General features: G+C 37.4%; 2 protein-coding genes across 3 annotated transcripts in view; one reads left to right on the forward strand and one right to left on the reverse strand.

Annotated features, from left to right (window-relative positions):
* Nucleotides 1-3,079, reverse strand: part of FAM149B1 (family with sequence similarity 149 member B1) — a 52,983-nt gene extending 49,904 nt beyond the window's left edge. For both annotated transcript variants that reach the window (XM_059054206.2, XM_059054208.2), the window contains exon 1: nt 2,849-3,079. In XM_059054206.2, coding sequence (XP_058910189.1) covers nt 2,849-2,895 — 47 coding nt within the window. In that variant the 5' untranslated portion in view covers nt 2,896-3,079. The remainder of the gene's footprint in view (nt 1-2,848) is intronic.
* Nucleotides 3,080-3,087: 8 nt separating this feature from the next.
* The window catches only part of ECD (ecdysoneless cell cycle regulator), a 28,172-nt gene continuing 16,878 nt past the window's right edge, over nt 3,088-14,381 (forward strand). Inside the window, exons 1-7 of the mRNA XM_059054205.2 lie at nt 3,088-3,355; nt 4,522-4,739; nt 7,903-8,020; nt 10,172-10,259; nt 10,373-10,551; nt 11,484-11,676; nt 12,257-12,385. Of these exons, the coding sequence (XP_058910188.1) occupies nt 4,535-4,739; nt 7,903-8,020; nt 10,172-10,259; nt 10,373-10,551; nt 11,484-11,676; nt 12,257-12,385 (912 nt within the window). The 5' untranslated portion in view covers nt 3,088-3,355; nt 4,522-4,534. The remainder of the gene's footprint in view (nt 3,356-4,521; nt 4,740-7,902; nt 8,021-10,171; nt 10,260-10,372; nt 10,552-11,483; nt 11,677-12,256; nt 12,386-14,381) is intronic.

Raw genomic sequence — 14,381 nt, forward strand, 5'->3', positions numbered from 1 at the left:
AGTACTGTTCTAGGGAGTTCAACATGTGCATTAGAATAAACTATGGGGTCAATTATTATATGTTCCAGTCCTAATCATCTACAATAGACTTTCCTTCCCCACAAAATTCTGTAGTCAAATAACATGATAGGTTAAACAAAGTTATACCGTTTTTTTTACAAGAGGTCTTCCCAGGGCTTTTAATATGCAAATGTATATTATAAATCTAATACTCTTGTTTCTCAGGAAAGGAAAGTGAGGCACAGAGGGATTAAATAACCTGCTTCAGGTCATATGGCTAGTAAGTAATGGAGCCAGGATTCAAATCCAAGTAGTTTGTTTGAGGCTTCTCAGAGCAAATGAATAGTTTGAGATTTTAGTAAATTGTACCATTTTTGTATATAAAGATAAAGACCTAGTCAGCAGAGCTTGTACTTTAAATTATTTCTCAAATGGTGGGGCTGGATTTGTGTAGAGCTATTTGTCCTTCTCTCATTCAATGATTTTACAACCAAAAGCTTGTCTTTGAGACAGTGGTGGGGATCAGAAATGTGGATTCCAGCTATGAAATAGAAACTTAAAACATATTTTAGTCTGTCAGAGAAATTTGGTTATGAAGTGACAATTAGATAATACCAAAGAAATATTAAATTTGATCATAGCTTTGTGGTTACGTAAGAAAATGTCTATAATTTTTAGAAATGCATAATGAAGTATATGGGGTGAAATGATAGTGTCTGGGGTTTTCCTTCCTTATTTCACAGATGACGGGCTGAAAAAAATATATAGATGAAAGATAAAGCAAATATATTAAAATTTTGATAACTGTTTAATGTAGGTGATGGGTAGGTCATTATATTATTCACTATACATTTATGCTTGAGATTTACCATTTTTAAAATGTTAAGCTGTATATTTTGTCCCAACCTCTTTTTTTTTTTTTTTTTTTTTTTTTTTTTTGTGGTACGCGGGCCTCTCACTGTTGTGGCCTCTCCCATTGCGGAGCGCAGGCCCCGGACGCACAGGCTCAGCGGCCACGGCTCACGGGCCCAGCCGCTCCGCGGCATGTGGGATCTTCCCGGACCGGGGCACGAACCCGCGTCCCCTGCATCGGCAGGCGGACTCCCAACCACCGCGCCACCAGGGAAGCCCCCAACCTCTTTTTAATATCTATAATTTGGAACTATTAGGGAGAAAACTAAAATTACTTCTTCAAAGCAAATTATCATTATAACACCTAAAGTAAAAATTACTTTTAATATACTGTTATTTAGATGCATATAATCTGCATTATCATCATTATTCACATTATTCTGACACTTCTAGAGAATCATCTTTTGGGAGAGTTATCTTTAGGGAGTATCAAGTCAACAATAGAGAACAAGTAACATAACCATACTGGGTCAATAATTCTGGCCCAATAAGTGCTATCAACAATTTTTTCCATAAATGATATTTTTTTTCACTCTCAGAATGGTCAGAATTAATTATAAAAGCAGATTTTTGGCTAAGCCCTTTTCCCTTTATTGGTAAATGACCTTCTTCTTCCTAGTTCCTAAAAAAGCCTATTAACTGAATTGCTTCCCTATCCTATTATTTAGTAGATAATAAGCTTCTGAAAGGCAAGGAAAGATCATAGACTGATTTTGTTTGTATGGCTATTGTACCAAGTAAAGGTGGGAAGGGACAAGGAAATTACCATTTACCAAGGACCTACTATGTGTCAAGCCCTATGCCATTACTTTAGATATGCTTTTAGATAAGGTCTTATTCCTATATTACAGAAATGAAGGCTCAAAGATTTAGTAATTTGCCTAAAATTAACAAGGCTAGAAAAGAGTCTAAACAGAAACCCAGATGTGACTGAAGATACCATGCCTGTTAATTACCCTGTATAGTTAATATTTAATTAATAAATGTATGGTTGCTAAAATTACATAGTTTAGTGGAGGAAAAAAAATTGGTATTTGGGGTTGAAAAACCCAAGCTCAAAAACCTATTGGTTATATAATCTTACGATGTGTACCTTTATATTTCATCTGCTGAAAAACTAATCATACCCATCTTACAGAGTTGTTAAGAGAATCAAGATGTGAAAGTCTTTTTGAAAGTGTAAAGCATTAATAAATGAATGACATTATCATTACTTCCTACATTGTAACACTTCACTAGGGGTGGGAGGTGGGTCTTTAAGCGGGAAATATTTGCTGTCTAAAGTCTCAAAAGCAAAACTGATCCTCAAGGATTCTGACACTAAACTGCAGAGGTAGGGAGGCAGTATGTGTAATGGTTATGACCACAGGCTTCAAAACCAGATTGACAACAGGTTCGTACTTCAGCTCTACCACCTTCTGGCTGTGTGATCTTTGGCATGCTACAAACTTTAAGTCTGGGATCTTTATCTGTATGAAGTGCAAAAATGTAGTTCCTATCTGGTCTCCTTATTGACAGGATTAAGTGAGCTAATGCATGTAAGCAGCTTTGCACTGTGCTTGGCACTAGACGTATTCAACTTCATTGTAGCACTCAGCTATTAACAGCTTCACGAGTTGTCAATGGTCATTGACACTGGGGCACGAAGCACTGCGGAAACTACAAAATGCCTTAGGAAACCCAGTCCCCGAGCTCAAGAAGTGCAACCCAAGAGGGCCAAGTCCTGGGACAGCACAGGTAACACGCCCTTAGCTGGAGATGGAGGTAGAAGGGGCAACGTCCGGCAAGGCTGGGAGAAGAGAATTCCGAAGAAAATTTTCTTTCCCTCGCCCTGGGAAAGGAAGAAGGAGCAAGGGACTGGTCAGGGAGGGTCCCCAGAGCGCCTGCGGCCCGCCTCGGCCTGGGCCGGGCTGGGGTGGCTGAGCAGTCCACTCACAGCTCCAAGTTCTGTGGCACCGCCTTCCGAGTGTATCTGGAGATCATCCTCCTCTTCCTCCTCAGCCGCGGCCGGGGCGGGCAAGCCAGGTTGGGGGCCTCTGGCCTGGCCCTCCCGCCGGCTCCGGTTCGGCCCCCTCCCGCCACTTTCCGGCCCCGTCACGCCCAGTCTCTTAGACTCCGGGCCGTCACACCCCCAGGATCCCCACCTCCCTAGTCTTCCGCCCTCCTTGCTTCCCCGTGGAGCCGGAAGTGACGAAGGCACACAGGCACCCATCTAATGCTCCCGCCGACGCGCCACAGGGACGACGCTCGGGGTTCCGAGGCTGAGCCGGTTTCTGACTTTCAGAGTTTCTGCTGGCTTCTGGTCCCAGACGAGCGTGTGGACCCAGTCTGAGCCAGGCTTTGGCTGCTACTGGCAGCTCCCAGCCAGCTCACGTGGTAGGAGAGGCGGCTGAGGAAAGGTGCCACAGCAGAGACTTGCCGGAGAGGCCCAGGCCCTAGAACCGTAAGCGGAATTGGCTTCATTTTGTTGGATGAAGGAGAGCGCCTAGTCTGAGTAAAAAGCCCTAGACTCCAAGTCAGGCCTCTGCTGCTTGGTTGCTTCTCTTGCTGTGCTCCCGGTTTTCTCATATGTACAGTGTGGAGTTAGCCTGAGTGATCTCAAAGCCCCTTCTAGTCCTTGGGTGGGTAGTTAGCATCTGTCTACCTGGGTTAAAAGGCCAAATGATGATTTGGACAGAAAGTAGCGAATGAGTGTCTGGATGGAAGATGCACGTTCCTCTCGACCTCGTTTTACTAGTCCGTTAGAAAAACAAGTCTAAAAATCGAATTGCAGCTGTAAAGTGGATAATCCAAAACAGTGCCTTTCTTTACCAAGCCTCACCTGGAAGCAATAGTGAGCTAGTACTTTTGTTTGTAAGGGGAACCCTTAGAAAATAGCTATTTACCACCTCTTAATATACCAGAGCTATACCCTTTGAGACCTGAGAACGGGGAAAATTTAGAATAGATAGTTGTAGGATCAAGAGCCATGGGCAGATTATTTGGGGGTGAAATGATAGGGCATGAATGTTTTGTAGTTTTGAATTCCTCTATGCCATACAACGGGAGAGATTTAATTCTGCAGAGTAAGGGAGATTGCTTTTCAGACAATTTAAATAATAGAAATTTAAATGAGGGACGGATTATAGAGATGATACAGTAACAGTCTCATTCTACAATTAAGGAAAAAGCCCCAGGAAGAAAGTGAAATGCCCAGAATAACACAACTGGGACAACTGGCAGAACTGGGACTTGTGATAATGTTTCAAAAGATGTTATTGCAGTGTTTCCAAAAGTGTGTTATACACACCACTGCTAGTGCAAGGGCAAACAGTTTTTATTTTATTCTTACATACTTATTAGTTAATATGGGAATGTGGTACTGGATTTCCATTTATTGTATTATATCAAACGTTCCTTTAATGTAATCATTAAGTATAACAATGTCATTAAAAGCATGTAAAATAAATGTTATAGTTGGTATGTGGTCAAGGCAAAAATCATGATGATGGTATGTGGATAAGTGAATTTTGGGAAACAACGTTAATGGAATTGCCTAGCATAGCTTAGGGAATGGGATATTACTTCTACATTATTCTATAGTTTATATTACTGAAATTTTAAATGTAGCTTTCAAAGAAGAATGGAGGAAAATATGAAGTTTGCTACAGTGGAAGACACTGTAGAATACCACCTGTTCCTGATACCAGATGAACCAAGGGACCCAGAAGAACACAGAGAGATTCTTCAAAAGTACATTGAGAAGATAATGACCCAGTTTGCACCTATGCTGGTCCCTTATATCTGGCAGAATCAGCCTTTCAATCTCAAATATAAACCTGGGAAAGGTAAGGCTCTTTTGCTTATTTTGCTTTGATATGTGTGACTTTTGATGTCATTCTGACAACAGTGATGTATGATAGTCCACAGTTCCTTCAGTGTTAGGAGATTTTTTTAAAATTAATTAATTTATTTTTGGCTGTGTTGCGTCTTTGTTGCCGTGTGCGGGCTTTCTCTAGTTGCGATGAGGGGGGGCTACTGTTCGTTGTGGTACGTGGGCTTCTCATTGCGGTGGCTTCTCGTTAAGGAGCATGGGCTCTAGGTGCGTGGGCTTTGATAGTTGTGGCATGGGGGCTCAGTAGTTGTGGCTTGTGGGCTCTAGAGTGCAAGCTCAGTAGTTGTGGCTCACGGGCTTAGTTGCTCTACGGCATGTGGGATCTTCCCAGACCAGGAATTGAACCCGTGTCTGGAAGGTGGATTCTTAATCACTGCGCCACCAGGGAAACCCTGTCAGGAGATTTATATCCTGAACTTTTTATGGTGTTTGCCTCTATTAAGTTAAGCCCTTAAACTTAAAAAAAATTTTTTTTTAAATTCATGTTGATGAATGCTTTCTAATAGTCATTATCTTAGGAACTAATATATATTCAACATTATTAAGCCATGGCTCTTCTTTTGAACTTTAATTACTATGCCATAATGTATCTAGGTACCTATACTAAACAGGTTCAGGCACCTGGCTTCCTTAACCATAGTTCTTTTAGCTGTTACTCTGTATTCCTCAGTCTTGATAGTATGTTTATTAGGCTGCCTTTCACATAGTTGTTTTGGTAAGGATCTAAGAGTGGCTCTGCTTGGTTTATAAAGAGAAATAATTGAGCTAAATGACCATTATTTGCCACTCGGAAGCATTTTGAGGTTCCTTCACTGCTTCCCTGTATTGTCAGTGCTTGAGATCTGACCTCTGGCCAAATATGGTACTTTGTCCTGTCATTTCTTATAACTTTACTAAAATGGATCATAGATAGGTGACCAAGGCTCTACTCACGCAGTGACTTCTGTGGGGTCTTATTTCAGATCAGGAGAGTGGCATCTTGTGATACCATCATTCTGGCTCTCAATTTAGTGCTTATCTGTTTCCTTTTGGCTAGCAGTTGCCAAATGCAAAACGTTAATTTTATTAAACACCTATTCACTGAAACACGTGATATTTATTGGCAAGAACACTGTCCCATTAGCAGAGCCAAAACCAATTCCCTACCGTTTTTCTAGAAAATCATTTTTACACAGTGTTTTCTTGTCTTGCTTAATGGGATTGCTAGGCACCTAGTTATCAAGCTTGTTAGTAATTCAGAATCATCCTCAACTCCTCACTTCCCCATGTTTAGTCAGGCACTAAATCCTAGTGTGATTACTCCTAAAATATGACCCCTCTCTACATCTGTTTGGCTACAGTCTAGGCCCCCTTGATCTCTTCATCTGGAAGACTACAGTAGCCACCTAACTAACCTCTCTGGTTCCAGTGTCTGCAGTTCCTGACACTGTTGCCAGTTACCTTTGTAAAACACAAATTTGATCATGTCACTCTCCTGCCTAACATCCTTCAGCAGTTCCTCATTACTTCTGGATGAAATTCAAATTGAAGTTTAATATGTAAGGTAGATAAAAATAGACACCCTAACTGGAGCTTCTATACTTGATGAAACTTGGGAGATCTGGAATAAGGAGAAGAGTTGGTTTGGCAGTTCTTCCCACCTGTTTGGGGTTTCTTTTTGCCATGGTAGCTCTTGAGACACTCCACAGTACACTTGTTTGACCTTCATTCTGTTAATATGGTATATTACATTGGTTGGTTTTCTTGTGTCAAATCATCCTTGCATTCCAGGAATAAATCCCACTGGGTCATGGTGTACAGTCCTTTTAATGTGTTGTTGAATTCAGTTTGCTAGTGTTTTGTTGAGGATTTCTGCGTCATTACTCATCAGGGCTATTGGTCTGTAGTTTTCTTGTATTGTTTTTGTCTGACTTTAGTATTAGGGTAATGCTGGCCTCATAAAATGAGTTTGGGAATGTTTCCTCCTCTTCAGTTTTTTGGTAAGAGTTTGAGGAGGATTGATGTTAATTCTTCTTTAAATGTTTGGTAGAGTTCTCCAGTGAAGTCATCTAGTCCTGGGCTTTTCTTTGTGCAGAATTTTCTGATTACTAATTCAATTTCCTTTCTAGTTATAGATCTGTTCAGATTTTCTATTTCTGCACAATCCAGTCTTGATAATTTGTGTTTCCAGGAATTTATGCATTTCTTCTAAGTTATCCAATTTGCTGATGTACAATTGTTCATAGTGTTATCTTATAGTCCTCTTTATTTCTGTGGCATAGGTTGTAATATCCCCTCTTTCATTTCCGATTTTAGTTATTTGAGTCTTTTCTCTTTTTTCTTAGTTAATCTAACTAATGTTTTGACAATTTTGTTGATCTTTTAAACAAACCAACTCTGTTTAATTGATTTTTTAAATATTGTTTTTCTATTCTCTATTTCATTGATCTCTGCCCTAATCTTCATTATTTCCTTCCTTTAGCTTTGAGTTTAGTTTGTTCTTTTTTTTCTAGTTTCTTAAGATATAAAGTTAGGTTGTTGATTTGAGATCTTTTATAACTATAAACTTCCTCTTAGCACTGCTTTCACTGCATCCCATCTGTGTGGCATGTTGTGTTTTTGTTTTCATTTGTTTCAAGATATTGTCTAATTTCCCTTGTAATTTCTTCTTTGACCCATTGGCTGTCTGAGTGTCTTGTTTAAGTTCTAAATATTTTTGGATAATGCACTTGTTTGAAAATTTCTGCTGATCTTCCCAGAGCACGCTTTTGTCTGTCATGCCTCTGTGTTTTTGCACATGCACATGTTCTCTCTTTCTGGAAAGCCTACTTCTGGTCATTCCTCCAGATGAGTGTAGCTCAGATGTCACATACTTTATGCTCACATAGCCCTCAGTGTATACCTCTGTTCATCATCTTGTTTTGTGATGCTTGGTTGTCTATCTCCTGTTGTCTAGACCCTAAGCTCCATAAAGAATAAGCTTCTTGTATCTTGTTCAGGATTACAACCCCAGCTCCCAGTATTGTACCTGGAGCATAGCCAGTCAATAAATGTTTGTTTAATTGAATGATTACTTGTACTTTTATTTGCACTGGTATGTTTATTTGGTTATATGATTGCTTTTCTCTTGTTTTTAGGAGGTGTTCCTGCTCATATATTTGGCATGACAAAGTTTGGAGATAACATTGAGGATGAATGGTTTATTGTTTATATAATAAAGCAAATTACAAAGGAGTTTCCAGAGTTAGTAGCAAGGTATTATAGCTTTATTAATAATTCTAAAGGAATTCTATTATTGAAAATGACTACATTTTTATCCATTTAGTAGTATTTTTTTCTGTAGTCTGGTGGAAATTGTACAAACTTGGGATGTAGATTTTAAATGTGACTTCTATATTTTCTTCCTTTTCTCTTGTGACTTCCTTTTCTTGAAGAAGAATTAAAGAATCATTTGAGAGTTCAACTTCAAAAAAATTTCAAACAAAACCTGCTTATTTTAGATTTTCTCTTTTTCTTCTTGTTATGAAAGAACAAATACACATGGTAAATAAAATTCAAACAATACAAAAGGGTGTACTGCTCTGACTTCCCCAAAGTAATCACCATCAAATTTCTTGTGTCTTTAAAAAAAGAAATTCATCTATAGATATATATATTTCACAGATTTCTTTACTATGTCTTCCTCTATTAGACTATAGCTACATTTTATGAGAAATCATATACAGAAGAAATTTAAAGAGAAATCAGTGCGCAATTTTATGGATAGGAAGCAAAGTAGATGATAGTGCATTCTAATTCACTTTTTAAAATAGGAATGGATAATTCTCTTTAATTCCCAAGTTTTGCCAGCAGAGGGCGCTTCACCCACTTAACATATGTCCTAGTTTTCCTCATCAGCCCCCAAATTCTGGTCTTCTATCCACCCAGTCTTTTCCCCAGCAGAACAAAAAGAAAAAAACAACAACAATTTTGGAAACTTGTTATTATATCAAAATTTCAGGCATACATAAAGTAGAGAGATGGGTACCTTCACGTACCCATCACCCAGCTTCAGTAATTATCAACTCCTGGTGATTCTTATTTCATTTACTTCCTTCCCCACTCCCCCATCATATAGCAAGATTATTTTAAAACAGATCTCCAGTATTATGCCATTTGATTTTTAAATACTTCAGGATGTAAATCTAGAGATAACAAACACTACTGTTACCATACCTTCAAATACATAGCAATAATTTCTTAACGAATGATAGAATTTTAAATGAACAGACACAAAAATAGTAGTTTCTGTCTTTACTAGGATAATAAGAAGTGGGCAATACCTTTCATGTGCTGACTCTGAGTTTTATACATGTAATGATGGTTCATACCTACACAGTAGGCCTCTAAAGCTCTTGAATAGGCATCTACTGTCTTGTCGGGTTTTTTTAAAAATTAAAAAAAGGAAGAAGTTTTTCCTCTATGTCTCTGCCAGATTAATATTCCTAAAGTAGAGCTTGAACCATTTTACTACGCTACTCTAAAACCTTTCATTCATTTTGTCTATAAAATTAAACTCATTCTCATTGATTCTGCCAACATTTAAAACTCTTCACAAAATGATATAACTGTGCTTTTCTAGTCTTGTTCTTTACTCATTGTCATTCTTCAAATATCTACCTTAAATTGCTACCTCCATGGTTTTGCTTATGCTCTTCCCTCTCCCAAGAACATCTCTCCTTTTCTCCGTATATTGTATCTCCACCCATTAAAAGTGAAAAAAATCTAGAACAGTATATATAATATGCTACCTTTTGTGCGACAAGAGAAGAAAGAATTTATATTCCTATTGGCTGGATTACACATAAGCAAACTCTAGAAGGATAAACAAAAAATAACAATGGTGGAGGGGTTGGGCATATAGATACAAAAGCAGGAAGGAGACCTTTTCATTGTATAACTTTTTATGTATTTTTTAAAAGTTTTAACTATGTGACTGTATTACCTGTTCAGAAATTTTAATTTTTAAAAAGTGATGCAAATGAGGCAAAACAAAATTATCTTTCAAAGTCCAGTAATACCTCCTCCATAAAGGTTTTCCTAATCTTGGCTATAAGTGATTTTTTTTTCTTTTGAAACCCCATAGTACTTTATATATTTTCCATATTTTTTTCTATTGTTATTTATTTATGTACTTACTTTTCTCTCCTTATCACCCTCATCTAAGGAATTCCTCCTTACAATCTTAAGAATCTCCTTCAGTGCTTAATGGCATCTTAAACATTTTGCTTAATTATAGAAATCTACACATGGTACATGCTCATATATTTACTAAGATGAAGGAGAAAATGTATTAGAACAAATCTGTTTGATTATTAGCAAATATGTGCTTTTTTGAATATAAAGTTAAAACTTCTTTTGCATTAGGATTGAAGACAATGACAGTGAATTCTTGTTAATAGAAGCTGCTGACTTTCTCCCTAAATGGTTGGATCCTGATAATAGTGCCAATAGGGTAAGTATATCCAAGTTTGGAAAATCTACAGAGGTGAAATCATGTTGCAACATTTTCATATGCACCGAGAGTTTGTCACTGCCTGGTATGAAAATTAAAACATCATTTTTCAGGTGTTTTTCCATCATGGGGAGTTGTGCATTATTCCTGCACCAAAGAAACCTGGAGCAGTATCCTGGTTACCCACCACACTCCAGACAATCTCACAAGCATTGAATATAATCTCAACATACCCAGAAAAAATTTTGACTTCAGAATCTATACGAGCTGCTGTGAATAGACGCATCAGAGGGTAAGAAAAATAACACTTTCATTGCTAGTCAAGGAGCCTTTTGATTTCATGTCGCTCAACTCTTCTGTTGAATCTGGAATTTCTTTCACCTAGATTAATGCTAATTTTCATGCTGTCTTCATCCTTCGTGAAATTGACCAACAAATTAAACTTACGTGTTTTAAAATCAAGAAACAGATGTATCTTTTAATTTCCATTTAAAAGTGTCATAGGCCCAATATTTTTGCATTTACTTACCTTAGACATTATGGCTAAGTATTATGTAGATCCATAGATAGAAATTTTCAGACCTTTAGAAATGAAAATCTAAGTGAGCACAATTGTGTTCAGGCTTTTTCTGTGGTTCTGGGTGTATATATGGGATTCTTTGACCTAGGTGGAGCAGCTTAGGCTCTATTCAGAAGAGAATACCTTAGTTTAATAACATACTAATTCAGCCATTCAAATTTGAGTACCTGGTAAATGTTTAGCACCATTCAGGTCTTTACAGTATTAAACGTCTCTTTTAGCTTCGCTTCAGTACACTTTGTACCATTTTTTAGGAGAATAAATTCTGATTTTATTTTTTATTGGACCACCTTAATCCCTTTTCTTTATTTACCATTTCTTCCCACTTTTTCTGTCTCTCTTCCTTACTGTAGTCTTTAGTATATACAGTATCCTTTTTTTAAGTTAATTAATTTTTTGGGGTGCACGGCTTGCAGGATCTTAGTTCCATGACTAGGGATTGATCCTGGGCCGCTGGCAGTGGAAGTGCCAAATCCTAACCACTGGAATTCCCTACAGTATCTTTATCTTCACCTCTCGTCACTTTTTCCATCTCACTCTTGATGAACCAAGACAAGATAAAATGTTAAGGGGGAAGTAAATGGTATAAGAGTCCTAGATGTTTACATATCATAAAATAAAAATAATTATGTTACCTGTCACAGATACCCAGAAAAAATTAAAGCCTCCCTTCATCAAGCACACTGCTTCCTTCCAGCTGGCATTGTAGCAGTGCTAAAGCAGCGCCCCAGATTGGTGGCTGCAGGAGTCCAGGCATTTTACCTGCGGGACCCCATTGACCTGCGAGCCTGTCGTATATTCAAGACATTCTTGCCTGAAACACGAATAATGACTTCGGTAAGCTAGTTCTCTTGGTCATTTAGTTTCTCTCACTGGAAATAAAATTGAACATTATTTAATTGATCACTAGAAATAATTGGAAATATTCTGTTTCCTCATAGCAAGTTAATATACATTTTTAATTTTTTTCTTTTCCCCCATCCAGGGGAGGAAGACTGTAAGAGACCTGACTCCTTATATTATATCTCAATGTTTCCTAGCTATTTCTGACCATATTTTCCCTATTTGAGTAGTTATGTCCTCTTAACAATAAAACATTTCATTTCTTCCAGAGAATTAAGAATTATTCTATATCATCCACCCACCAAAATTGCTGTGTAATGTAACTAATGATTTGAATTACCTTAGTGATAACTAAATATAGACAAGTGAAGGTAAATTTTATGGGTATATGAATTACATCTCTGTAAAGCTGTTACTGAAAAATGTAGGCAGTAAATAGGTTGGATCTTCTTTGCATTTATATGAATATGAAGCTCATAAATGAAGTTACTATGAAGTTATTATTAACTATGAAATGATATTCAAATTTTTAATTTCAGGAAAAGACTCACATATTTTGTGCCCCAATGTCCAGGTCACTTTCACTAAATGTCTGTATGCACAGCTGGTGCAACAAAGGTTTGTGCCAGACCTGCGGAGTGGATACAAGCTGCCTCCTCCATCTCATCCCCAATACCGAGCCCACGAATTGGGCATGAAGTTGGTAATGTTAAACCAGAAAATTTTATTTTCTTCCTTTATGTCAAAGGGCTCTTAAGAGAATAATGACAGAGTTTAGATATCTAGATATATACCCTATTAATGTGAGAATGTAGTAAAAATGTGACATTTCAAATAAGAAGGAAAAGTGGATTATTCAGTAAGTGATGATAAAACTGTGAAGCCATCTGAAAAATTAAAGTTGATTACCTCACACCTGTGCCAAAATAAATTCCAGTTGGACCAAATATTTAAATGAAAAAAACAAAACCATAAAATTTGAAAGAAAACATAGGAAAACTTTTGAAAATCTGAGTAGGAAAGGCCTTTCTAAGCATGACTTGAAACTAGAAACTGTGAAAGAAAAGATTGATAAATTCGATAATATAAAAATTAAGCATTTCTGTATGAAAAAAACATAAATATAGTCAAAGGACAGTAAACCTGGTGAAAGTGTAAAATATATTTGCTATTTATTTATTTATTTAAATTTATTTTATTTTTGGCTGCGTTGGGTCTTCGTTGCTGTGTGCGGGCCTTCTGTAGTTGTGGCGAGCAGGGGCTGCTCCTTGTTGTGGTGCACGGGCTTCTCATCGTGGTGGCTTCTCTTGTGGTGGAGCACGGGCTCTAGGTGCTCAGGCTTCAGTAATTGTGGCTCGCAGGCTCTAGAGCCAGGCTTAGTAGTCATGGCGCATGGGTTTAATTACTCTGTGACATGTGGGATCTTCCCAGACCAGGGCTTGAACCCTTGTCCCCTGCATTGGCAGGCAGATTCTTAACCACTGCACCACCAGGGAAGCCCTATATTTGCAGTTTAAATGACAAAGAGTAAAAAAACTAGTAAATGACAAAAGTTGATTTATCTAATATATAGCATTCCCACAATTCAATATAAAAAAATAGTACTAATCAATCAAAAAATGATCAGAAACCATTAACAGTCCACAGAAAAGGAAATACAAATGATTTTTTTGAAAAATGTTGACACTTGCTCATAATAAAAGAAATGCAGTTTAAAGCTACAAAATAGTATTTTTCACCATTTGATTGGCAAGTATCCATAAGTTTGATAATATATACTGGGTTTGTAAAAATACATAAAGAGGTACCCTCAAACATTATTGATAGGATTATAAGATGAATCAGTCTCTTACAACAGTTTGTCACTTTCCATAACATTTAAAATGCACAAACCCTTCTGCTCAGCATTTTCACTTCCAGAAATCTATCCTCCATATATTTTACTTGTGCACAAAGATGTACGAGGATACTCATGAAAGCATTGTTTATAGTAGCAGAAGATTGTAAACTACCTAAATGTCTGTTAGTAGAGGAGTAGTTGGATAAATTATGGTGTGTCCATGAAGTGGGTTGGATAAATTTATATATGCTCATATGAAATGATCTCCAAGGTATATCACTAAGTGAAAAGCAAGGTTCAGAGCAGTGTGTATGTTGCCATTTAGTGATAAAAGGGTTGGAGTAGGAGGATGTGCATATGCAGACACACATATCTGCTTGAGTGCATAGATTACTTCTGAAAGGATATGTAAGGAATTGGTGACAGTAATTTTCTCTAGAGTGATCAGGGAAGCCCCCTATTAGAATTATTTTGCCATGTGCATTTATTATATTTTTTAGCCAAAGGACTCTTAAAATGAAGTACTATGCCTGAGACTATGTTTAATTCATTTATAATTCTGTTAGACAAGAAACCTTTTTGCTTTGTGAATTTTATTTTATTTTTATACAGCAGGTTCTTATTAGTTACCTATTTTGTACATATTAGTGTATACATGTCAATCCCAATCTCCCAATTCATCCCACCACCACCGCCCTCTTAACCCCCGCCCCCCACTTTCCCCCCTTGGTGTCCATATGTTTGTTCTCTACATCTGTGTCTCTATTTCTGCCTTGCAAGCCTTTTTTAAGCAAACAAGAAATAAGTTTAAATTTCTAGTTTTTTAATTAGTGAGAAAAGAAATCTCTTTGAGGAGAAT

The sequence above is a fragment of the Kogia breviceps genome, chromosome 2 (assembly GCF_026419965.1).
Source record: "Kogia breviceps isolate mKogBre1 chromosome 2, mKogBre1 haplotype 1, whole genome shotgun sequence".
Classification (NCBI taxonomy): Eukaryota; Metazoa; Chordata; class Mammalia; order Artiodactyla; family Physeteridae; genus Kogia; species Kogia breviceps.